Source organism: Pleurodeles waltl, chromosome 2_2 (assembly GCF_031143425.1).
Source record: "Pleurodeles waltl isolate 20211129_DDA chromosome 2_2, aPleWal1.hap1.20221129, whole genome shotgun sequence".
NCBI lineage: Eukaryota > Metazoa > Chordata > Amphibia > Caudata > Salamandridae > Pleurodeles > Pleurodeles waltl.
The window spans coordinates 212,552,892-212,579,974 of NC_090439.1; the positions used below are offsets into that span (position 1 = coordinate 212,552,892).

At 44.2% G+C, this 27,083-nt stretch overlaps 1 protein-coding gene across 1 annotated transcript in view; it reads left to right on the top strand.

Annotated features, from left to right (window-relative positions):
* The window catches only part of DNAH5 (dynein axonemal heavy chain 5), a 4,110,061-nt gene that overhangs the window by 2,409,297 nt on the left and 1,673,681 nt on the right, over window positions 1–27,083 (top strand). The window contains exon 34 of the mRNA XM_069219645.1: window positions 12,530–12,754. Coding sequence (XP_069075746.1) covers window positions 12,530–12,754 — 225 coding nt within the window. The remainder of the gene's footprint in view (window positions 1–12,529; window positions 12,755–27,083) is intronic.

Consider the following 27,083-nt stretch of genomic DNA (forward strand, 5'->3'; position numbering starts at 1 on the left):
CTACCCTCAGCTGCTTCAGGCTCTTTGTCACCTTCAGCTGCTTCGTCGCTGTCTGAGGTTTCTCCTTGGTCTTCCCCAAGTGAATCGGTTGCTTCGTCCTCAGAGAATATTTCTCTCTCTCTTGTTTCTGCCTGTTCACTTTCAGTTCGTGTTTGCTCTGTCTCGGCGCTCAGCACTGTTTTATCAGGCACTGGCAGTTTCAGCGCTTCAACTTCCTCATCTGTGGGACACAACACCTTCTTTGTGTGACTGGCGTGAATCCAGTTGGGAACTCCCGCACACTTCACAGCGGTAGTTGTCGTCAGGATCACTTGGAAAGGGCCTTTCCAACGGGGTTCCAGACACGACTTCCTCACGTGCTTCTTTACCACGACCCAGTCACCTGCTTTCAGTGTGTGTCCTGGACCTTGGATCGGTGGCAAGGTGGTTGCTTCCACCTGGTGAGAGAAAGAGCGAACCACGTCAGCCAGACCTTTGCAGTAGTCTAACACCATATCATCTGTAATATTCAAAAGCGCGTTTGCGGGAACTGCAGGAAGTCTCATAGCCCTGCCCATGAGAATTTTGTGCGGAGACAATCCAGTCTTTCTGTCAGGGGTGTTTGTCATTGACATTAACACCAAAGGCAATGCGTCAGGCCATTTCAAATTTGTTGATGCACATATTTTCGCCATTCTTGATTTCAGTGTACCATTCATTTGTTCCACCAGTCCTGATGCTTCTGGGCGATAGCTACAATGCAGTTTTTGCTCAATGTTCAGCGCTGCGCAAAGTAACTTTATCACCTCGTTATTGAAGTGACTTCCTCTATCTGATTCTAAAGAGATCGGGAATCCGAAACGTGGTATCAACTCCCTCAACAATAGTTTTGCAACTGTAAGGCTGTCATTTCTACGTGTGGGGTATGCTTCAATCCAGTGACTAAAAATGCACACAATCACCAACACATACTTCAAACCTCCATGCACAGGCATCTCAATGAAGTCCATCTGCATTCTACTGAACGGGCCGCTCGCCCTACCAATGTGGCTCGCGTTCACAACCGTTCCCTTCCCTGGGTTTATCTGCTGGCAAGTGACACATCGATGGCAAACTGCTTCTGCAGCTTGACGGAATCTGGGGTTAAACCAATCAGTTTTGAACAATCTTATCATGGCATCTCTCCCTAGGTGAGCCTACCCATGATAGAACCGCGCTAGCTGCGATAAGAGACTATTTGGCAAAACAAATTTTCCCTCACTTGAAACCCATAACTCATCTGGTCTCTTTGTGCATTGTGACTTAATCCAGGAATCTCTTTCATCCTCCCTGACGCTATTCTGTAATGCTTTTAGTTCATCCATTGTATCTACGACCTTCAAGGCAAATGCTTCAGCTGGTTCGAGTTCTGGTTCACTTATCGAATTCCATTCATCCCTGAGTAATATACAGTTCAAGGCACAAAATCTTGCGACTTGATCCGCATATGCATTTCCCAGAGAAACATAGTCCTGTCCTTTTGTATGAGCACTGCACTTTACCACTGCAACTTCGGCTGGCATTTGAATGGCGTGTAACAATTCCCTTATTCTCTCCCCGTTTTTCACTGGGGATCCTGAAGAAGTCAGGAAACCTCTCTGTGACCATAGTTGCCCAAAGTCGTGTACAATTCCAAACCTGTACTGACTATCAGTGTAAATGGTGACTTTCATCAATGTAGACAATTGGCATGCTCTTGTAAGGGCTACAAGTTCTGCTACTTGTGCAGAATAGACTCCTTGGAGCCAGGATGCTTCCAAGACACCCGTTACAGTACATACAGCATATCCTGCTTTCAAAATTCCCATCCCATCTCTTAGACATGAACCATCAACAAAAACAATTTGGTCATTTTCATCAAGCTTAGTATCCTTAATGTCAGGTCGAGGTTTTGTGCAAAATTCAGTCACCTGAAGGCAATCATGCTCGACGTCTTCAGCGTTCTCAATTTCAGCATTTTCACCAGGAAGCAAGGTTGCTGGATTCAACGTAGTGCACCTTTTCAGCTGCACATTCGGTGAGCCCAGAATTATCATTTCATACCTTGTGAGTCTTGCTCCAGTCATGTGTTGCGTTCGGGAGCGGGTCAAAAGTATCTCAACTGAGTGAGGGACCATGACTGTTACTGGGTGTCCCATCACTATTCCTTCACTCTGAGTGAGGCTGATACCAACTGCTGCTACGGCGCGCAAACACCCAGGCAGTGCTGCTGCGACCGGATCCAAAGTAGCTGAAAAATACGCTACTGGTCTGTTTATGCCACCATGGGCTTGAGTCAAGACAGACAAAGAACATGCATCACGTTCATGACAAAACAATGTGAAAGGCTTTGTGTAATCAGGCATACCTAAAGCTGGAGCCCTGCACATGCATTCTTTCAATTCAATAAAAGCATCCATCTCATCTCCTTTCAGCTCAATTTGATCCAAGGCATCCTTCTGGGTCAGTTTCAGTAAAGGCTTTGCTAGAGTTGAGAAGTTGGGAATCCACTGGCGACAGTAGCTCACCATCCCCAAAAACTTCCTCACCTCCCTCCTTGTCTTTGGTGGACTCATTTGAAGTACACTTGTTATTCTTTCCTTCATTATTCTCCGTGACCCTTTCTCTATCTGGTGACCCAAGTATTTCACTTTCTTCTGACAGAACTGCAACTTTGAAGGAGACACCTTGTGTCCATTCCTCCCCAAATGGTTCAACAGAGCAATGGTGTCGGCTGTGCAGCCACTTTCTGTCTTTGATGCAATCAGTAAGTCATCGATGTACTGTACTAGGGTTGACTCGAATGGCAATTCTAATGCTTCCAAGTCTTTCTTTAGAATCTGATTGAATATTGACGGTGACTCAGAAAACCCTTGAGGAATTCGACACCAACTGTAAGCTCGGTCTAAGAATTTGAAACAAAAGAGAAATTGGCTGTCCTCATGAAGAGGCACCGAGAAGAATGCTTGTGACAAGTCGATGACTGAGAACCACTCGGCATCGCAAGGGACTTGAAACATTATCACAGCTGGATTTGGCACGACAGGGCAGCATTTTATTATGATGTCATTTATTTTCCTCAAGTCCTGTACAATTCGGACCTTTCCACTCGGCTTTATTAGTCCCATGATTGGTGAATTACATGGACTGCTTAACACTTCTTTCAGTACTCCCTGCTTTACAAATTCGTCAATGAGTTGGGCAACTTTCATGAGGGTGTCTTGTGCCATGTGGTATTGTGGGGTCTGGGGAAAGGTTGCATTGGGCTTTACAGTCACTTTCACTGGTTCCACTCCTTTCATCAATCCCACCTCTTTCCCTGTCATATCCCACACTTCTTTTCCGACTGTTTCCCGTAATTCAGCTGGAATATCTTCTTCAGTTATCATCGGGAAAAGGCAAATCAGAGGATACTCTTCATCGACAGTTTCCATCTCATCCCCCTCTACACTGTCCTCTTCTTCCCCATCACTGCTCGTCTGAATTTTAATTCCATCGTTCGAACACATAATCGAACATCCCAATTTGCACAATAGGTCTCTCCCTAACAGTGCTATCGGGCTTGAGTCACATACCACAAATTTATGTAACCCTTGATAGTTACCAATGCTGACTGGTACTGGATCTGTGATTGGGTTCGTCAGGTGCCTGTTTGCTACTCCCACCAGTTGAACTGTTCTCCCTGAGAGTGGCAAATTCGGTACTTCAATGCTCTTAACAGTTGAACGTGTGGCTTCCAAGGATGCTGCAAGCACACAATCTCCTTCCTCTCCTGAACTTTCACTCTCCCATACATTGTTTATTCCATCCTCACTGTGTAATGGGAACTGTTGTACAGTGCCATTTGTATTCATTACCTGACCCGAGACCTGTGGAGGAACCATCACTTGCTGCTGACTCATTGGTGCCAAAGGTATTTGCATTTGCTGATTAGGTACCATGGGAAACTGCTGTTGCATTGGCTGCATTTGCGTCATCTGCATACGGGGCATCTGCATCTGCTGCGGCTGCATAGGTTGTAATCCCTGCAGCTGATTTATGTTCTGAAAATTTGGGTTTGGACCTCTCATTTTCGGTCCCCTCATTGTCTGAAATGCATTGACATCATTGTTTTGCTGACCAACACCTGCACCTTCCTGCACCACCATCGGGCACTCGCGTTTCCAATGACCGACGATTCCGCACACGTGACACGGCATCACCTTTTTCAATGCCTGCACACCATTCGGAGTCACAACAGTGCTCAAATCCGGACCATTATTCCCAAAACCTCCTCTGCCTCTGCCTCTGCCTCTGCCTCTCGCCTGTGGCTGAAACATCATATTTCCCTGCAACTGCGGCTGCGGTTGCGGTACCTGCTGTTGGAACCCTTGCAACCCTTGCAAACCTTGCAGACCTGTCTGAGCTGCTTTAAGTTGCATCATCATCACTTTCTCTTTCAACCTTTTCTGTTTCACTTCAATTTCGTCGCTACAGTATTTTGCATAATTCAACACCTCATCAATCGGTTTCGACTGCCAACAAATCAAATGCGTCTTTATCATCTGACTTATCTCTGGTCTCAGCCCTTCCACAAATCTAAACACAAAATGAAGCATGTCCTTCGCCTCTATTGTTTCCGTGCCACTGTAGTTCTTGAACGCCTTCAACAACCTCTCATAGTAACTATGAATCGACTCTTTAGCCTCTTGGGCAGTTCGATCGATCTTCTGCCAATCCACGTTTTTCGCGGCCACCTTTGTCTTCAAATGCTCAATCACCTTATAGTACAAGCTCATCACCATAGGTGATGGTGCACCCGTATCCCTGTCTCTCTCTGGTTCACTTGTCGGCCAACCTACAGCTCTTTTGCAATCCTCCCACAAATCTGCCGGAACCACAATCTCAAAGAGGGTGTTTAGGTCTTCCCAAAGACATTTCGCAAGCTTCACAAACCTATCAGTCTGTTGATACCATTCAATCGGTTTCTCTCTCAGTTTGGGAAAATCATCCGTAAAAGACTGAATGTCGCTTCTGTGCCACGGTACATGTATTAATTTTCCCCCTGCTGTCTCCCTCATTGGTAACATGGTTACTGCATCACTACTCTGTGGTCTTTTCTCGTTGAGCTCTGGGACACTGTCTTTCCTCTTTTCCTTTTTCTTTACCCATCTGCTTTCCCATTTGTCTAAGCACCTCCACACTTGTGCACTCTGCAGCAATTCTCTAAGGTGCGCCTTCATGCCTGCTGACCTCATGTGTTCAAAATCTGTGGTCCCGAAATCCAATCTATAGCTCCTGCTCAAGTGTTTTGTCTTGTCCATCTCCACCCCGTTTTTGTCTGCTATTTCTTGCAACCTTCTATGTACCTTGTTCACTTCTCTCGTAATCCTGGGACATAGATACCTCAGCTCTTCTTCCGAGTAGGACTCTAACCTATTCACACCCATAGTCCCTTCCACCAATTCTTGTGCTTCCATGTTCAACCTGACCCTATTCAGATAGTCTTCTCCCTTCCCACTGGCTGAGCTTTGTGTGGAATTCAGACTGTTGAACCACTGTGTCAGCTGTTGCGCATTCAACCCCCATCAGTGTAGCATTCACATCGACTGCCATTGATGGTTGCGGCAACTTTTCAGTGTTCGATGATAGCGGTATCATTAGTGGGGGACTCGACCTCACCACTGTTGACTGAGCACATATGGGACTAAACTCCATCAAGGACCCAGATCCAGTTGGCAGAGCCGCTATCGGAGTTGCCTCTGGAGTGTTCTGAATGCACCTCCTTTCCATCCCGCTCTGCACCATTGATCCTTGGCTGCTCATACCTGAATTAGGCTGAATGTATAAAGGTACCGGTGGACCTTCAGTAATGGGTAGGGATATCGCATCTGCGTTCTGTCCATTCCCCATGTTCTGAGACATGTTCATTCCCACACTATGGGTCATCATTGCCGGCATGCCCATCTGATCCCCGTCATCTGAGCATGTGCGGTTCCCCCCTGCATCTGCTTTTGAGGCATCAAAAACTGGGTTGATTCAGCTTGTGCCAATGTTGGGTTGTGACCATTCTGTACTCCCATTACGGTTGGATCTATAATCATTCCCGTACTGTTGTCACTGCTGTAGTACCTTGGGACCTGCGGCTGATAATTTTCTGCTGGTTTCAACATGGGCACATCTGGATATATTCTCCTAACCTGCGGTATCTGCGGGGTGAACAGTAAACTCGGGTCCTTAGATCCCGATGGCGTTTCTGAACTCTGAGTTTCATTATTCTGTACCGGTGCCGGAGGGGCAGAACTGGTACTTGGACCTTGTCCACTCTCTGCATAAGGTGGTGGACGGTCGTTCAGCAACTGCATGATTAACTCCTCATCCTCTAACTCCTCTTCTCTTCTCAACTTTTCCTCGTCCTCTCTATCTTTGGAACACCTCCTGTTTGTCTTACAGGTAGCTTTCTTGCCTGTCTCCTCTTCTTCCTTAGCAATTGCGGGAAACAATTTTATCCCCTGCAATACATCTGACCTCCACACCTTCTGTGCATTATCCCACCTAGCGTCCGCTAGTGTCTTTTCTACCTTTCTTATCCTGGTCTCGAACTTATTTTGCTGTTGCTCTCTAGCCATTAGTTCCCAAATCGCTAGAGCCTCAAACTGTGCTGGCCTTGGAGGTACCTTCATGTCGTACATCGCGAATCTCAAATTCTCTAGGATCCTTATATTGAATTTCCCATGGATCGGGAACGCTACGCTCCCATGTTTCTCTGTCAGCTTGTGCCATTGCTTTAGCCAAAGGCACGGAGCTACCCCTTTTTCCTCCATTACAATGTAAGCTGGTGTACCTTCGGGTGGCGTCTCCTCTCCTACGCTCGCCTTAATGTAAGACTCCCCCTTCATCGCACTCTTTAATGCTTTAAAAAATTTCATTTTCTCGTCTTTTATTTCACAAAGTTTGTAATCAATAAGTGACTTTAATTCCCGGAATACTCTTCGCTTGCCTTTCCCCTTCCAATCGAGCCCCACGGACTGCGTCCAATCCGTGCGCGACCCTTCTTTGCAACCAACCTATCCCAGCGCGGCTCCTAGTGACGTCACACTCACACACTGCGGCTGACAAAGCCTTGCGGCTTGTCCTCCTTCACTCAGCTCTTCTCGTAACAACTTCTGGCATGTATCGCGAGCTACCAAAAAAAAAATAATAAAACAGATCTGTCGGTTTACTACAGGAAGGGTATCACAATCGCTTCAGGACCTTAGGGATTTTTCACTAGCCTCGGCAGTTATTCCATCTTTCTCGGTCCCCACTTTCGCAAGCAAATCTGACCCGCAGACCTACTCTCAACTTGTCAGTGATCTATTCTAGTGCACTTAGAATTTTGTCAAAGCCCGAAGTCGAAGTTTCTTTCACTCCCTTAACACACGTTCCGACTCGTTGACCACGCCCGATCAACCTACTAAACCGACCAGACCACAACATAAAACAAGTGTCTCATACACTTTTCAACATACTCCGGAGTCTCTTGACCTCGCAGGGCCCGTCTCAACAACAACAACCACGTGGACCTTTTTCTGCACAAAGCGCCACACGCACATGAAGTTCGACGACTTCCCTACTCTCACACTCGGAGTCGCACCTCCGCTATTTCTATGAAGTTCGACGACTTTCCTACTTCTACACTCGGAGTCGCACCTCGGCTATTCTCTAAAATCCTCGCAACCTTTTCAAACAATCTGCAGCAATAAGCTGTGCAAGCGCAAAACCCTGACTTCACTCATACCATCACTAGTACCGCCAACGCCGATTCCACACCTCCATTCTCTCCATTCGCAAGCTCCGAGATCCCGGGAAAGTCGCGGTGGACTTAGCCCATCATCATTCTGTCAATCTGTTTTACCCAAGAAAAATCTAATTCAACTTCTCGAGTGGGATCTCAAAAGTCGAAACCGTTAATTCAACACCATGTATGTCTCGAGTGGGGTCCCAAAAGTCTAAACCGTCCTCTGCTACCATCTACTGATAGAGCGTTCCGTACTAACAATTTACCTGTATTTGGACGCTCTTTAGGCCGATGAATCTTTTGACCAAGTGGGACTCTCTTCACCCGAGATCAGTCAATTTAATGTAATCAACAATCAATAACGAACATAAGCAATGCCCTGATCAACATAACACTTAACAATTAATCCAGAATACATTTCGGCGAACCATGACCTTTCGGTCATGAATAACCACACCAGTTTATTCAAAGTTAATGAATTTATTTCCCTATATTAACAAAGCTAGCACAATATAGATGTGTCTCAACACCAAATGATAAACGTAAATGAACATTAATAGCTGTCCATAACGGCGGAACAGATGCAATCTATGCAGCATTTGAATAACAAGGCATTCGATAATAGCAATGCAAATCACTAAAACTATAATCTGCAATGAACTAATTGCATACATTGGTCAGCACAACAAGGTCTCAAATTGCATCGTGCAACAAAAGGAATCCTCATCTAACCTCAAATTAGCATTGGCATGTGGGACTTCATGCAAAAACAATTTAGCAACATTAATTTAGAAAACTCCTAGCTAGGGCTCTTACCAAAAATCAGCAGTTGGTTACCTAAAAGAAACACAATGCAATTGTACAATTTCCTTTCATATTTACCAATTTCAATCAGCATTCAAGGAAGTCTTCGTCTCACAGGTACCGTTTCTCGATCAGCATGGGACAGGGCAAAGGGGCAGGGGTGGACGGGGCAATTGCCTCACGGCGGCAAGATAAACTACTACTTCATGCAATGGGCAGTTCAAAGTTAAAGTCTCTAGGGTAAGAATCATTCAAAGTCTCTTTCTCTCGATTAGAGAAAGCATCAAAGTCTCTTTCAAAATGGCGTCGCAGCAAGATGGGCCATAATAGCTGCAAAATGGCGCAATGGGTGCAATGTCGGGTAATAGCAATAATGGCTGGTAATGTCCGTTGGGTAATGGCTACTTTCTTCTCGTGCACCTGGTTTAAATAGACAACAGTTCAAATCCAGTAGGGTCTTCCATTGGAGGGTTCATAGGTTGGCTTCAAATTGTCCAATCAAAAACCACAGTTCTCACGCTTTTACTTAAGCATACATTATCCTTGGAGACGGGTACGTAAGTTGCAACATTTTATACCAATTAACTCACTTTCAGAGCTTCCATTGTCCGCACCTGCAGATTGACCTTGGAGCAAAGAAAAAAAAGATGCCAGGCTGGCACGAAACCTTAAGATAAGCATGTGAACGATCTCAGTGGAAAAGTACAGCTTCAAGCAAAAATACACGTTTATTAGCACATTGGAAAAATACGAGCATCTAAATCGTGAGACCAGGCAACTAGGCCAAAGCCTCCACTAAAGTTATGCTAAGCTAAAACATTTCAAACAAGCAAATCGTGGTATACGTTTACGATTATGTCGGATTAGTGCACTTCTAATACATCACGTTATATAAAGCACGCTTATAAATGTTGGCGAACTACTCTAAGGGCACATTTTGTCCCCGTACAATCTTTATTGGTTCGGTTAAAGTCACACATGATTATTTCAACACTACGTTTAAGCGCTAATAAATGTAAAACCTTCATTTCTGCGTCATCACACCCTTCTCTGTTTTGCAACGCACACGATTGGTATTAACGGTGACTAAGCAAATGGCAGAGCCCTGAGGCTTTAACCTTAAATGCCAAGATCACAACCGTAGCTCGGTAATGAAGGCACAGCACTGCCCCTAACAGAGAGCAGCAGCCAAATGCAATATCTATAAAAAAAAACACAAGCTCCCATCTCTGGTGGTCGCCTAGGAGCCATGTGGAGAGTTGCTGAATTGCCGAAAGCTCTACATGATCCTATCAGAGGTAATCAAAATGTGCACTATGAAAAAGCTGTTAACGTAACACTGTGCTCTTTGAATATGCGTCCTGAGAGACGGAGAATAATGTAGGCAATCCGCTGCAAATATTCCAAGTTTAGCCCATCGCAGCTGATGAGTCCTGACCTCTACCCACCTGCTTCCGCTGCTCTCCCCACCCCACTCCCCAACCCTTGTTCCCTTATGAGGAGCTTTAAAAATATCCCACTTGTGGTACTCTGAATCCCAGTGTCTCCTGATCCCTGGTTTCTGGTACTTGTTTTTTCCTGAAGCATACTATTTGACAGTAAAGCTAACAAGCACACCAGGCTTCTATCTGTTCATCCTTACCTGAGTTGCATCCAGGGGTGGGGCAATCAGATCGGAGAGGGGGGCACATCACTCTCTACCCATTCCTCCCTGGTCCATGTTAACTCTCCCACAAATTCTAAACCTTTGGGGGGTGCAAGTGTGGCGAAATGGCGGGAGCCTAACCACATTTGCTGGCACTGTGGGTTCAGTTCCACACACATGAATCATATACATCCAGAGATGGTCGAGGGCAGCCATTTTACAAGAGGGGACAATAGTGGAGCAGAGTTGCCTGCCAAGGGCCCTGTTGCAAGCCATGAAAATGAGCCCTTTGACTGCTGTTAGGGTAGCAAAATACTGCATTATTAGGGTATAGAGCCCCCTCATCCATGAGGGTTCTGGGCCCCAGTACCACTGCACCTACTGCATCAATGATAGTTATGCCTCTGAGAGGAATGGATGCAAATGCGACTGCTTCATCAAGGCCATAGCCTGGCATGTGCCTAAAGTTTCTGGGAAGACTAAAGTAAGTACTTGTGAGTACCAGGACCACAGTACACAGCAGCACTTGTTTTAAAAAAAAAATATCTGCAGATTTGCGGATCTGCTGTGAATTTGACCAAACATGTTAAAAAAAATGTTTATATGCTTTTATGCATTGGCGGGGTCCTTTTGGGACCCCTTTCACCTGCACTAGGGTGTCAGGGTGTTCCTATGCAGCCCCCTTTTCTTTCCGAAGGCTGTGGATGGCGCAGGATTGGCTGCTTAATGGGGCTGTGGCCGCAGGTCCTGCTGCCAACACCCACTGCGCACAGCTGAAGGCTGGGCATGGCCCAGGGTTGGGTGCTTGTAGGGAGTAGACCTAAGGCCAGGTCCTGCAGTCAATAGCTGCCACCCATGGCTGAAGGGCCACGAGTTATAGTTACCTTAGGGTACAAATTATAGTTACTTTAAATAGCCATAACTAAAACTGCTAAATTTCTATGGCTTTGTGCGAGTAAAATGTGAACTTAACTATATCGTCCCAGTAACCTTTGCTTTTTTTCAGTCATAGTTAGGACCTGGTTTCAATAGAAAAAGCGTTTATTATTTTGCTAATAACTGTAGCGCTGTTCCATGAATCTTCACAAAAGTTTCCAAATAAATACAACACTCACTGCAATGTCTGTCTGGAAAGTTTCGGGGTGATACGTCAAGCAGGGCCTGAGAAAAAGGGGGTCCCAAAACGCTTTCTCCCAATGTATTTTTCCATAGGGATTTTGAACAGGAATAGCGCCCGAGCCACTGGACAGAATTACACCCAATTTGACAGAAAGTTAGCTCTTGGTCCAGAAAGCAACCTTTTTGTTATTTGGTGTAAATCCATTCAGTAATTTTAGAGAAAATCAAGAAAAAAACAAGTTTGTATATATAGGGACGCAAAGGCTTCGCAAGCCCTCCCAGTCTTGTGCTGAGAGCTGATTGGCAGCCAACAGGAAGTGTTGTCAGCTATGTTGGGGCTCGGCTTCAGACGACTCCCAGGAAAAAAAAAAAAAAAATAGAGAAGGGGCCAGGGTATGTACATACCACCAGAGCATTTCTTTAATAAAAATTTCAGTGGGAGAGGCAGCGGATCCACCGAACATTTAAAAAAAAAGAAAACAAGGTCGGGCTCCCGCTCTTGTTTAAATGAAGGCATCAGGTGGACCAGGTCCCGGGGGCATGACAAATTTTTAATGCGGGGAGGACATTCTGCCCCCTCAGCAGCCCCGGGGACCACCACTTTCCCAGGGCCCGTGTCAAATTAAATCCGGGGGGTCTGCCTGGTCCCCCCGCTGCCCCAATTCCATAAGTAATTTTCTCCATCCTTCACTTCATGTTATCAACCATTCATATTGGAGGTATTTTGAAATCCAGAGAAAAGTTTTTGTTCTAGATGTGGGGCATGTGGGGAGGAGGAAAGCATGTATATAACTGGATGTGATTTCATTTCGGTAATTTATATATCCAATGTCATGAATTCCAGTGTATTTTCTGCTTTGTATTATCCACCATTGTTTGTCACTGTAATCCTCACAATGTAATGTGTTGGGTAAATGTACGTTCCCCACATTCTTCAATCATCAATAGTGAGTATTTTAATTATCTGTTGCATTTCAAATATTCTTCAGGGGTAATACCGATTCCAGGGGTGTGTTATAAAGGTGTACTTATATTAGTTACATTAATCTTATTATAAAGTTGTGATACATATTTAATAGCAAAATCCATATTTGTGTGGAAAAAAAAGAATTAGAAAAGTGTCAGGCCTTTTCTGGGAACCATCTTTTGTACAAATGGAAAATTCTAAATATGCTTTCCCGTTTTTCTGTCTTGTATTTTGAAAGGTTGGCCTCCTTGGAGTCCAAATGATTTGGACAAGAGATGCAGAGGAGGCACTGACTTGTGCCAAGTATGACAAAAAGATAATGCAGAAGACCAACCAATCCTTTCTGGACCTGCTAAATACCCTGATTGATATGACGACGAAAGATCTGAGCTCCATGGAACGCATCAAATATGAGACACTGATTACTATTCACGTACACCAGAGGGATATTTTTGATGATTTGGTATGTTTCATTTTGAAAACAAAAATCTTTTCCATTCAGTTTTCCTTTCAATTTTGGAAAGTAATTTGACCAGTCCCAGCAATTTTTTGCTTTCAATCTATTACAATGTTAATGATGAAAGTATTCGAGCAACAGGCAGATGTGCAACACTAAAAAAAATAATTTTAAGACTTCTGCTAACAGCATGTCTCTCCTCCCAACGAGCCAAAGCTAGTTTTCACCCTGTTTCTTAAGTGTTCTGCAGCTGTGTTACTGCCAGTTTTCAGCTAATAAATATTTCAGTTTGCAGATATTAATTATGTAATAGACAGCGGCAGCCGGTGCAAATGTCAAGGGGGGGTGGGGGGCGACGTCGGGGAAAACAAAAAAAACAAAAAACACTTACTGTTCTCGTTGTTGCTGCTGCCGCTTCCTGCTGCCTCGTTCCTCTTTTGGTGTCCCAGCCTTCACTGGGACACAGCACAGTCTCCCCAACAATCCTGGGGCTGCTTTCATGCTAAACATGGCATGATTTTAGCATCAGGATTGGTCTGATCAGCTTGGACTGCCTCTCGGACACAACCCTGGAGTCTGTGCAGTTTCTCCAGCCCGGCTGTTCAACACAGCAGGGTTGGAGAAATCTAAGTGTGCATTTGTGTTTGGCCAGCCTAAGATGGACGGCCAAACACACATGCACACTTAGGTGCACTCTCTCCTCCTCCCAACTCAGTTGGCCAAGCCCCACCCCTCCCTGCACTGCTGGCTGAGCCAACAGATGAAAAAACCCAATAATAAGCTATTGCGGAGGAGCCACCCCTGGTAATAGAATCTTTGCATGAATCACGATCATTAGGCTAACCATTTCGCTGAGTTTTTTAATTCTCCTATGTTTAGGCACTGAATAGCAACCATCTCTGAATTATTTTATTTAAAGTAAAAAATTCTAATATGGCCATCCTTCATGGCATTTCTCAGTGATTTTTCTTAAAGCAAAAGAAGAATCATTCCAAGGGGACTTCTGTGATTTCGTACACGTGTCTGGCGCCCATGTTGGAATAATGGATTTTTTTATTCCTAGTTTACTCTTCCAAGATGTTCTAAGCCATTTTGGAACAGTAAAGTCTCAAAAAATTTATGTAAGAAATGCAAATTGGGAAACGTGAGTGGCCTGGTAGGAGTGTGCACTTTCTGGGCACTTGCAAAAACGATTTTAAAAATAAATATATTAAAAAAAGCAGAGGAGCACGTAGAAGTAGGGCGTATGGGAGTTAATGGCATAGGAGCAAATGGCTAAAATCAAGGCTCAGAGTAAGAAATTTTATCTACTTAGCACTCATAAAAAGAAATGAAAATTATTAAATAAGTATTAATACAATAGTGCTGATTAATAAGAATCAATGCAAATATAAACAACATGATAAAACAACTAAAGGTCATTGATAAAATGAAGACACAAAGTGCAAACTAATAAAATTGATCAAATAAAAACTACATTGGGAACTACTGTGAGGGCAGAGAAGAGAGTGAGGGAAGTTATGCACTCTCATGGAGTGCTAAGAGAAAAAGAAAGTTCCATCCAGTCAAAAGTGAAACACAACAAGAGGAAGGCAAACTATTGCTTAAGGACCATGGATCTCAAAAAAATACCCAATCATGATGAGGAGCTGACCCAAAGCCTGTACACAATAGGTTTTCGACAACAAACAGCTAAAGTTGACTGTAGACAAGACCTAAAAAGTCATCTGAATGGCATGATTTTTACATGAATATTCACTTGTACATCATTTTGAGGGCTAGCAGTAGCTATCATATTATTGGTGAACATTACAGAAAGTTTGTGAGAGACACTTTTCTCACACCCTTAGTTATAATTGTATTTTCTATGTTTGTGCCGCTTTTGCGTCCAAAATGATGCAAATGCAGTGCTAAAAAAGTATAAATATGGACCGCAGTATTTCTTTAAGGTAGTCCAGAAAAGTGTAAGCAACACTGAACAGAAACAAACCTATGTCACCTATTATTAAGCCATCTGGTCACTGTGTTAGTCATGAGGGAGAGATTTACATCAAGGTCTCTGACCCAAATAGCATTTTATTTTCTGAGAGCCTGTGAGCTTCGAGACTGACCAGCAGAATGTTTTGTCAGTCTTAATTAAGGGGAGGTTTAACAGATGATTGTTGGTTGTTGGGGGTGCGCTGTACAAACAGAGTTAGGACGCACCAAAAATACATGCGCTTCTGAACATATACCATTTAAAAAATGTCTTCCACAATCCCAGTTTTACAAACACTTACTGTGCTGCTGATTCACAAATGTTGTTCTTTAAACTATTGTGCCATTTGTAATACCACTTTACACAACTTTGCATTTGGTCAAAGAAGATACTCTCTATTTCAAGAGTCAAATATATGAGAAAGAGGGAGAATAGTGATTAACAAACTGCCCTATAAACACTGCAGTTTTGCTGGGAACAAAGGGAAACAAAACATCAGGAATAATGATAAGAAGACATAGTCAGAAATGTTTGGTGTTGAACATAATAGCGTTAAAAGACCAAAGTGCCATTGATCTCAGCAGCTATCACAGTTTTATGTATTAAATAACCTATAGGTACCTTGCAACATCTTTTATCTCAGTTTACAAATGATAGTAGGAAATCTTCCTATATTGTTTGTGGTACTAACTGCAAAGCCCCGTTCAATCAGCAAACTTAAAATCTAAGCTACAAAGGGGATTCCATGAAAACCATCTGATCATTCGACACTTAATCATTAATATGCTGGTTTTCTTGAAAATGCAAATTGTAGGAAACAACCATATTTTGCATGGTGTGCACCCAGATCTTTTCCCTATCTGTTTTTACTGGCTGTAGAACTCTGCACTTTACCCTTGCTAGCCAGTAGTAAAAGGCCTGTGCTCCCCCTTTAGACATGATTGAATTGACATAACCCTAATTTACATATTTAACTTGCCTATAAATCCCTAGCATATGGTACAAAGCATACTCAGGAACTGTAAGTTAAATGCCGCTAGTAGACTGCAGCACCTATTGTGCCATCTACTATAGTGGCAGTGCAAACATGGCTTCACACCTAAAATAGTAGCCAGACTGGAACAGTTTTAAAACTACTATTCAACCTGTTAAAATAAACCCTTTTGACAGGTCCAACCCTTCCTTTTAAATATTTATAAATCACAATTATGTTGGCCCTATACCCTAAAAGGAAGGGTGCATATTATATAAAAGTAGGACATGTAGAAAGTTAAGTTAATGCTAAACATGTCATTACAGTGGCTAACACATATAAGCAATTTTCACTGTAGATTGGCTGCTCCATAGTGTAACATCAGGGTGTACTATTAACTTATCTTTGGCTAGGAAACAGTTAGAAATCTAATTCTCTGAAACTGTATTATTCATTAAAAGTCTAAATAACCAGTGAAGTGGGATGAATAATAAATATTAAGGAACATGTATTTTTAGAAAGTTATATTTTCCCTGTGTTAAAGTTTCTGGAGACTAGTTTCCCTTTGCCTTCAGCTGCAGCCCGCTGATTGCACAAGCTCTGAATGAGGTGTGAACACTGCTCCCAGAGCCAAAGTCCTAGATGTTTGGAGGTGTATTCGGTTTTTGTGGTAGAATGACCATTTGAACTGCTCCCAGGTTCTTAACTTACTTCAAAGTGGCATATGTGGCTGACACCTGGACAGAGCCCTTTCTCTGTTGTCTCAGTCAGCCAGACTCCAACCGCAGTGTGGAGGGAGCTGCTCCCAGAATTGGTTTGAAGTGACCACACAGGAAGGGTTGCTCAGTTCCCTGACTGCATCTTTGAGGTTGGCGCACAGGCTCTGTAAAGGTTTACCCCATTGGTTAGGAATCTAGGAGTCACTTGCATGCACAGCTGGTGCCAGGCATAAGTATGGCATCGCCAGTATCCTTCTCAGAACACTACTGGACCTGAGGAAGAAGGGGACTGAATCTTCTGTCTGAGACTCGCTAAGTGCCTTGAAGGAATGGAGGTGCTTTATTTGCACCAAGTCAAAAGAAGTGGACTTGAAGGTTCATAACGCAGAGTTCCTGTTCAAACTACAGAGATAAAACAAGGTACAAGAGTCCTTTCCTGCAATTGCCTAAACGACACGTTCCAACTGGACCTGCGCTGGACTCTGCTGTTGGCCTCTGCTGGTGTGAGCCCTGACTGCTCGAGTCCTGACCCTCACGTGCTATTCCAGAAATCCTGGAACTGATGGCTGTATTTAGTGGGACTTCTCCTACTACTCGGGAAAACCTGAGAGCTAGCAACTGTTTGGCTCCAAAGATTTTTGAAGGACTATGACAACACCTGCCAAGCCAATCCATCTAGAGTGTGTTGCCTGAGAGCTAAACATTCAGTTTTCTCCCGTTCCTGAGCTTCTCCTCTGCAGTAAATCAGATTCAGCGGGAGCTCACAAAGAAGGTATCTGGCTTCATGGAGCTCTCTTCCTTCTTCGAGCCCACAGCTTTTTCCCACTGAAGGAATCTGAGCTCCAAAAAAGTGACTAAGAAAATCTTGACCAGGCGACAGTGACAAAAGTATCTGTCTGGTAAAGGACCATCTTTGGAGCGAAATCTGCATTTCTACTACTCCAACCTTTCCTGCCAAAAACCAACAACTTCACCGGGAACTTGTCAAATGGATATCTGACCTCATGGAACCGTACTGAGCTACAGCTTGCTGCTTTGCCCTGCTGAAAGATTTTGGACTTTCATTTTAGAGACTGAGGCTTCTGTTTCCAATCCACCGTCTATCCCAGTCGGTCTCAAATCGTGCAAAGGTCCCTTTCTACTACAGCCAGTTGACTGCAATTGGCACTTACCACTTTGTGATGCTATTTTTATTCAAAATTGTAAAAAATCATATTTAAAGTTCTGCTTATTTTTGGCCTTTTGCTGTCATTTAATTTATTAGAATTTACTCTTTTTTTTAATTGATTTGGGATTTTTCTTGTGTTGCATTTGACTTTATTACTGTTTTGGCACTGCATAAATACTTTACACATTGCCTGTCTGCTAGCTACCAGGCGGATGATCTCAGATTAATTTGGTGTCTTTAGTGGTTTACCCTGCCAAAGATTGTATTGATTAATGATAGTGGTTCTCACTCCCATTAACTAACAACCCACTTTCTTACACTAATGATATATAATTGGCAAGTTGGACTACCATCCTCAAATCTCTTACAATCAGCATTAGCAGCAGATGCCATTGGCATTCACCCATGCTTGTTGGCTACAATTAATTCCATACATACTTCATTCTCTTATGCATATGTGAACCTGAAGGTGACATCCAGGCTACTCATGTTATCTTCAATTTTTGACAAACCGTAAATGTATTTTGAAGCTAATAACTAACACAGTGCAAATAAGAGACCTGTAATATCTTCATGTGATTTATTGAGACCTTATTCAGCCCCCTGCGGTAATATAGGGTTCTGTATACTATATAGACCTCCATTGCCCCTATCAGATAAAACAGATAAAGCTGTAAAGATAAAAAAGTCTTTTAAGTCCAGCCTATTGGAAAACTGCTGCATCTAAATTATACAAGTTTACTGAAAATGAAAATATAAGCTGTTTTGAAAAACCCTTATCTGACTGAGAATTACAATGTGGAACTGATATCCCACACATGCCCTGGTTTTCTTCATGGGAAGTATTTCAAATACCAGCCAAAGCTGGCCAGCAGTTAGAATTTGCAAAGGATCTTGTTGTACATCTTGTAGACTCATTTTAAAATGTAAAAAGTGAACCTGACAGACAATCCTTTGTGCAGAGATGCAAGTTCTCTCGAGCTAATCTTACAAACTTGTTGTTAAACCTAATCTGCAGCAAAAAGTCTCTGGAGTAGCATATTTGAAGCAATTGTAATCATCTCAAATTGTGAAGTTAATGTATTGCTTTCAATGGTTATTTTTAATGCACCCTCACATATGTTTCATTTAACACCATTCTACTTGAAATGTTTACTTGAGGTGAATTGAAGTTAAATCCTTACTGCCTAACAACTAGAAGTCTTCTCATTGATTATTTCTGAAATTTGGCTCAGGAGTTACCATTCGGGTTCCCCATGGACTACAGCATGTATTATGCCTCCCATGGGAGCCCATGCAAAGTGTATCTGCAGGTCTGCCATTGCAGCCTGCATGAAAAGGTGCATGCACTCTTTTACTGCAGGTCACTGCACCAGGTCACTGTAAGTCACCCCTATAGTAGGCCCTCATAGCGCAGAGGGCAGGGTGCCGGTACCTGTGTGTGAGGGCACCCCTGCATGAGCAGAGATGCCCCTACGGACTCCAGCTCGATTTTCCTGGACTTCGTAAGCACGGGTAGGCCATTTTACCTGTGTACTGGACACAGGTCACTACCTTTGCCCAGTCACATAATGGTAACTCCAAACCTGGGCATGTTTGGTATCAAACATGTCTAAATCATACCACAATACTGTTGCCAGTATTGGTTGTATGATTCTATGCACTCTGGGGGCTCTTTAGAGGACCCTCAGCTTTGCACCTACCAGTTTGCAGGGTTTCCCCCGGCAGCCTGCGCTGCTGCCATCCTACAGACAGGTTTCTGCCCTCCTGCTGCTTGACCAGCTCAAGCCCAGAAAAGGAGAACAAGGGATTTCCTTTGGAAGAGGGAGGCAACACCCTCACCCTTTAGAAATAGGTGTTACATGGCTTGAGAGAGAGAGCCTCCCCAAGCCACTGGTATGCTTTGGAGGGCACATTTGGTGGCCTCCTTGCATAAACTGTTTTTCACCTGTTCAGGGACACCCGGTCCAATTTCTGGCACGAAACTGGACAATGGAAAGGAGAGTAATCACTCCCCTATCCATCACCACCCCAGGTCCAATATAGCAGACTCTAGATTTAACAGTCTCTCCACAAATGGGGTCACACACTGAGTAATAGTGTCCTTCAGTCTATCAAGGATACAGTCCCAGTCAAACTTAGAGGTGGCCGAAGTGTCCAGATTGCCCCCAGAAAGATCACACTTGCTTTAGGTACAAGTTTGGCGTTTGACGTAGCCAGTGTGCTTCGGTTGGCGCTTTCTCTTAGCTAAAGGCAGACAGGCAATATTATTGAGGGCATCAGGCGAACCACTTCCAGTCAGCTGTTCCTGCATCAAAGGAGGTGTGTTAGGAGGTGATGGGCAGATAAGGCAGGTTAAGGAACTGCCTGTGCAGATTGAACAGATTGGGCAGTTAACAGGGTTCTGGACCCTTCCCTCACCCCCAAATATTATCTATGCTCCACTAAATCAATCTCCTTTGATATTACTCCAACAGCCTGGACCAAGAAGGAGTCAAGGTTGCTGCTACTGGTAAGCCTAGGGATTTTTGCTTACCTGTAATGCACCCCAGACCCCCAAATTTGGCGGTACAAAGGGTCAAACAACATTCAACCATAAGAGCAAGGTCTGGCACATATATTTAAAAGGCAAAACGGCTTACCCGAGAATGAACTCCCGGCACATGCAACTAAAAGACAGATGGCCCATCCTGTCCTCCTCCGAACGATGAGGAGTGAAGAGGGGCCCTGTCTCGGTCCGGTCTTTGTCACGGGAGCCATTAGCAGCTTTTAAAGTCAGCACCTCCAGGCATGTTAAGATAAAAGGTGGTAGCGTGCCGGGAAGCGTAGTCCTTCCAAATGAAGCCCCCAGGCAAGCCTCGGTCCCTGAGCTGCGGGAGCAGTTAGTGGCTTTTAAAATCCTCATCTCCTGGCATATTAAGATGAAAGACGGCAGCGTACCATGAAGTGTAGTCCTTCCAAATGAAGGCCTCAGGCAAGCCTTGTTCCCCTCGCTATGGGAACCCTTAGTGGCTTTTAAAGTCGGTACCTCCTGGTGTATTAAGATGAAAGGCGGAAGCGTGACCGGAAGTGTAGTCCTTCCAAATGAAGCCCCCAGGCAAGTCTCACTCCCCGCACCATGGGAGCCCTTAGTGGCTTTTAAAGTCAGCACCTCCTGGTGTGTTAAGATGAGAGGAGGTAGTGTGCCGGGAAATGTAGTCCTTCCAAATGAAGCACCAGGGAAGCTTTGGTCCCCAAGCTGCTGGAACCATTAGTGGATTTTAAAATCAGCATCTCCTGGTGCGTTAAGAGGAAAGCGGTAGACGGCTGGGAAGCGTAGTCCTTCCAAATCAAGCCCCCAGGCAGGCCTCATTCCCTGCACCGCCAGAGCTCTTAACGGCTTTTAAAGTCAGCACCTCTTGGTGCGTTAAGATGAAAGGCAGTAGTGTGCCGGTAAGTGTAGTCCTTCTAAATGAAGCCCCCAGGCAAACCTCATTCCCCAGACCGCAGGAGCCCTTAATGGCTTGTAAAATCAGCGCCTCCTGGCATGTTAAGATGAAAGGCGGTAGCGGGCTGGGAAGTGTACTCCTTCCAAATTAAGCCCCTAGGCAAGACTCGTCCCCCATGAAAGGGGAACGAGACTTACCATATCTTTGTAGACATGGCGCATTTCTGTTCTCTCCCGTTCACACAATGCAGCAAGTTGACTTGCTACATTGCGTTGCGTGAAAAGTTAGTAACTCTGGCCCTTATTTTAGAAGTATTTACATTTTGTTGCACGTGTAAAACAAATTCACATTCTCAAGCTTTTTCTTTCATACTCCCACGTACCCCAGCAAGATTGTTGCACAGTTCACTTTACAAAATCCTCTAGCTTTGTACTTAGTGAGAAATAAAAGTAAACACCATCTCCATATTAAAAGGATAAGCAACCCATTGTCAGGAGACATAGGGCCTGATTCACAAAGGTAAACTTACCCTTTTTGGTAAATTTACAATTGTTTGCAATTCACAAAGCAGCTTTATGAGTGGTATCTTTACTACTGCCCATCTTTTTATATGCGAAGTGTCCCACCATGAGTGCGGGGAGACTGCAGTTGTAAAATTCCTTTGTGAATTTCAAAAACGGTAAACCTACACTTGTAAGTTTACTTTTGTGAATCAGGCCTATAGCCTGACACTGATCTGTGTGTTTGAACTCGTGCCAAATGCCACAAGATAAAAACAAAAGTTAAAAGCATATTTTTTTCTCACCCACCTTCTAAACTCCAGCATGATTATTTTGGGGGTTCTTCAGCAATCCCCTCAGCCCTACTTCTAGCGACTATGGTTGTATCCACCTGAAAAGCAGGGGTTGCTGGAAAGCTGACAATGTGTGCGAGGGACACTTTCACATTTTCCTTATGGGGAAAGAAAAATCTTTGATCTTAGCCATGTAAAAAATGTGGCAAGGCTGCCATCAGGAGAACCTGGTGGCCCAGTCAAAGACTAACCACCAGTTCCAGGGTCTCCACCTGTAGAGCCAGGTGCGACTCTGCAAGTGGAATCCCTGATGTTCTACTTTTAAATAGTGTTTCCGAACCAGGACTTTGTCAAAGTTGGGGAGGTACCAATTTATGACAGTACTATTGCCCCCCCAAACTTAAAATGAGCCCTTGATCTCATTTGGAGAACGAGTGACTTTTCTGGGAAGCTGACCTTAGGCATCAGTTTGGACAATAATGGGGTAGCAATGCAGCTTAACGTAGGATTACAAAAAAGGCAAAAGCGGAAAGAAAAAGCCACGACCGATGGAGCAACTTCAGGGCAGGGGATTGTGATCAGTGCTTCTTAAATTGAGGATCTGAGGATCTGATGACCAGCCATATTCATTATTTCTGCAGGGGCAGAACATTGACTCCATTTCAGTTATGGATGCTTAATAGGGTCGCTGCCAATGTGAAAATAATTTGGGAGTGGAAGGATCCCAATAAGGCAACATTCGCTCGTTTCACAAAGGTAAACTTAGACCAGAAGTCTAAGTTTAGACCAAAAGTGTAAACTTTACGAAAAAGTCTAACTTTACTCATAGTGAAGTTAGACTTTTGGTCTTAGTTTACACTTTTGGTCTAAACTTAGACCAAAAGTCTAACTTTACTACCAGTAAAGTTAGACTTTTCGCCTAAAATTACACTTCTGGACTAAACTTACACTTTTGGTCTAAGTTTGCCTTTGTAAATCAGGCCCTTAGACTTTTGGTCTAAGTTTACCTTTGTGAATCGGGCCCTAGTTGGTAAAGCTGTTCAAGGGATCAGTGATAATTCTGTGTGTTGAATAGGATCCGCACTTGGAAGAATAGGATGAACTGAAGGAATCCCTGGCAAAGGGCATGTTGAAACAAAGCACTGTAGCAATACTGAAGGGAAATACAAAATTCCCATTTTAGCAAAAACAGTCTTGATTCTTGCACATGCATGAACATTTGCTGAAAGAGCATGGGTTGTTCATATCTTTGATTATCTTTAAATGGAACTGAAAAAGCATGCATGCAGTTTTCAGCGTGTTCTTTTAAATGTTACTGGGACAAATGTCATAAAGAATCCTAAGGGCACACTGCAGGTCTCCTGAAAGGTTTAAAAAAAAAGTGTCACATGTGACCTGTTGGGCTCGGTGTGATAAGAATGACTTAAACCTTTCATGTGCTGAGCTCGAGGTTCCCTATGAAGTGTTCAATCAGGTGAGAAGCATATTACAGTTTACGCAGTAAAAAAAAGTAAGGATGATCAAGGCACAGTCCACGCTCTTGTCTATGGTAGTGGAATGACTTCTCTCATGCTCATTATGGCGGTTTTAGTATCCCTGCATTGTGTAAATCAGACTGTAGGTCACAGAAGCTGATGTTTTTTCTAGCAGGGCACAAAGTTGGAATCAAAAACGTCTGCAGCACTTATTAGTTTGGAGATTTCTCTGACGTTTTCTGTCACCTATGCATCAGCATACATTTTTATAGTTAGCAGTGATGTGCCTTTCATCCGAACACACCTGACGGTTGAGATCTTGTAATTTTTGCATCACTGAATTTTTGCTCTGAGGTATGACCGGATGGGTGAGATTAGTCTAAAGTGAAGGATATTTATCACTGAATTTGTACAACAGGTGACAGCATATGCCTTTAGATGGGGTTACTTCTGCTGGTGGAGGTGGTGTGATCAACTCCTTAAGGAACCCCTAGTAGTTCTTGAAATATAAGATGTAACCAAATCATTTTTTGCTCTGAGTATATCTGTTTTCCCTCTGTTGATATTTAGCTGCTTTGGTCAAAACACAGCTTCTTTGCTGACACCCTCCATCACCACTCCAGCTTGTGTTGCATTATCCCTTCTTTGCTATGTAACACCACTGGCTTGATGTAAGACGTTTTTAGCAGCGTCATGCTGATATCTCGCGAAATAAACAAATAACTACATTGCAAGTTGTCTGCAAAGTGGATTTTGGGCAGTGATACACTTTATAATCTGGTATTCAAAGGAATCATCATGGGTGCCCTATAACGTTTTGCAGGTGATACATCACCAATGAATTAGTGCCACCCTTCCTCCTTTATTTGAACTCCTGTTCCTGATAACTGTGGTGTGTGCAGCTGGTAGTATATAAGAAAGATTCTGAGAAATTAGTTAAATAAAGCATGTTTCAATCATCCAAATCAATTGAATGCTGATGCCATGTGGAATGTATCTCAGAAGGGTAAGGAATTTCACTGTGAGACTGAGTTGGGAGAGGGCCTCCATAGTGGGACCTGTCGATGCTCTGGCAATGGTGTGGTGCTAGGGATGTCGCGCCGCACCGCGCGGCGCGAGCCGAGCGTTCGGCACAAGCCGGGCGTTCGGCTCGGGCCGCGCATCGCGTTTTAAAGACGCAGCGCGCCCCGAGCCTTTCCTGCACCCTGCGAGGCCCCAGAACTTACATGGGGCCTCGCTCTGCTCTCTCCCTCCGTTTTGTTGGGGTCGCCTGACCCCTCTTACCTGTTGTGGCTCTTTTCTTCTTTCTTCTGACTTCTTTCTTTTTCCTGGGTTTGTTTCTTGCACCTTCCTTTATGTCTTTTCCCCCTTCCCAGGTTACCCTTTTCTTCCCAGCATTCCTCCTTCCCTATCCTCTATGGTTTCTACTCCATTCTATTCTATCTACTTTTCCCTATCTAAGATGGTGTCCTTTTTCTTCCTGTGGGTCACTTCCTGTTTTGTGGTATTTATGGGAGGTGTTTTCTTCTTTTCTTTGCGCTGCAACACTCTCTGTTCAGATGGTGTCTTCGCTCCTGATTTCCTAGCCTTTTTGTTCTGGAATTCGCCAATTCAGTGCTATTTGACTACAGTTCTTTTTGATTCCTGTTCTTCTGTTCTTGTTTTCAGGAATCTTCTGTGAATCTTCTGTTGGAGGTTTTTTCCCCTTCTTTGGAAGGGGTATTTCCCTCTGGCGCTATTTTCTGAAGGTCACGGTCTGTTCTTGGCGTTCCATTGCCTACAGCACTGTGGCTACCAGAAAGAGTCGCCCCTTTTTGGGCCAAAGCCGAACCCTCAAGATCCACGCCACTAGATCTGCAGATTCCAGACGCAAGCAGCACGTGAGTCGTGACAGATTGCAGCGCCAAACCATCCCGACGTCTTCTAACACCATGGATGACACAGTGGTAGCTGCTGCAGATCCGGATCAATCTCTCCTGACGACAATTCAGCAACAAGCTCAAGAATTACAACAACTACGCAGTGAGAATGCTGCGTTACGACAGGCTTTGGCTTTCCGTAGTGGTGATGTTCCGACGCTCTCCGCCTCTACCCATCGTTTTTCTGGTGAACCAACCAAACTGCGTGAGTTCCTTGATTCATTAACAGTGTACTTCGCCTTCCGACCCACCCAATTCTCCCATGACAGAACAAAGGTGGGTTATCTCATCAGTGCCTTATCCGGTCCTGCCTTGGCCTGGGCAACCCCGATGGTATCATCCAACGATCCGGTATTGTCGGACTATCCCGCCTTCGTGAATCGCTTTAAGCAAATGTTTAGTCGTCCGGGATTAGAGGCCTCAGCGGAAGAAGCCTTCTGCGATATTCATCAAGGCTCACAAGATGTCCTTCAATACATAACACGCTTTCGTCAGCTAGCGGCAGAGACCACCTGGGTGGAACGTACTTTGGTGACTTTGTTTCGTAGAGGACTCAAAGAAGAAATAAAAGATGAACTAGTACATTCCACCAGAGTAGAAGATCTTTGTGGCCTGATGGATCAAGCCCTTTCCATCGAGTATCGCCTTCAGGAACGGAGATCGGAGAAGAGAAGGAGTAGAGGGTCTTTCCAACCAAGCACTTCACGAGTTTATCCGCATCGTTCTGAGGAACCTCGTCCCCCTGCCAGAGACATCGAAGGAGAACCCATGCAGGTGGATACTACTCAAGGCCCTCTCTCCGCTAGCGAGCGGGAAGACAGACGAAAGAAAGGGTTGTGTCTGTACTGCGGTTCTGCCGGCCATATGCTTCGTACCTGTCCAGTACGACCATCAAGGCCATCGGGAAACGCCACTTCCCGTCCTCTGTAAGAAGGGAGGTGACGGGATTATCAGTTATACCTTCCATCAGTTCCTTTAATGACAATACCACATCCTTGTTTGTAGTACCAGTCATGTTACAATTCCCTGAAGGCCGTCAAGAAAAGACTATGGCACTACTAGATTGTGGAGCTAGTGGTATTTATATGGATAAGAAGTGGGCCATTACTCAACAAGTTCCTACACAACCTAAGGAGATTCCCGAACAAGTACACACAGTGGACGGATCCTTGATATCCTCGGGTCCAGTTGATACTAATACCCTGATGCTGAGTTTACAGATCGGTAACCATCAAGAATACATCTCCTTTGATCTCATAACATCCCCCAACCATACCATCATTCTTGGAATTCCGTGGTTTATCAGACATAACCCATATGTGAACTGGGCAACCCGGACAGTCTCCTTGTCTTCACAGTTTTGTCACGAGCACTGTTTTGCTTCTGACAAGTATTGGTCACCTAAGAGATCAATAATCACGGAAGGTACTACCGGTGCGACCATTAATACAGTCCAAGGAGTTCCTGAACACTATTTGGAGTTTCAAGATGTATTCCAAAAACCCTCCAGACCTGTGTTACCTCCACATCGAGATTACGATTGTGCTATTCCCTTGGAACCTGGCACTATCGTTCCTTTTGGAAGGATGTATTCCCTCACGGAACCTGAAAAGGAAGTACTAAAGGAGTACTTGGAAGAAAATATACAAAGTGGTCTTATTGTTCCATCGTCTTCTCCGGCCGGGGCTCCTCTCTTTTTCGTACCCAAGAAGACAAAGGATCTTTGCCCTTGCCTGGATTTTCGAGGTCTGAATAAGATAACTATTAAAGATCGTTATCCTTTGCCTCTCATCAGGGATATTCTAGAAGCAGTCAGAGGAGCTCAACGGTTTACCAAACTAGATCTACGGGGAGCCTACCACCTTTTACGCATTAAAAAAGG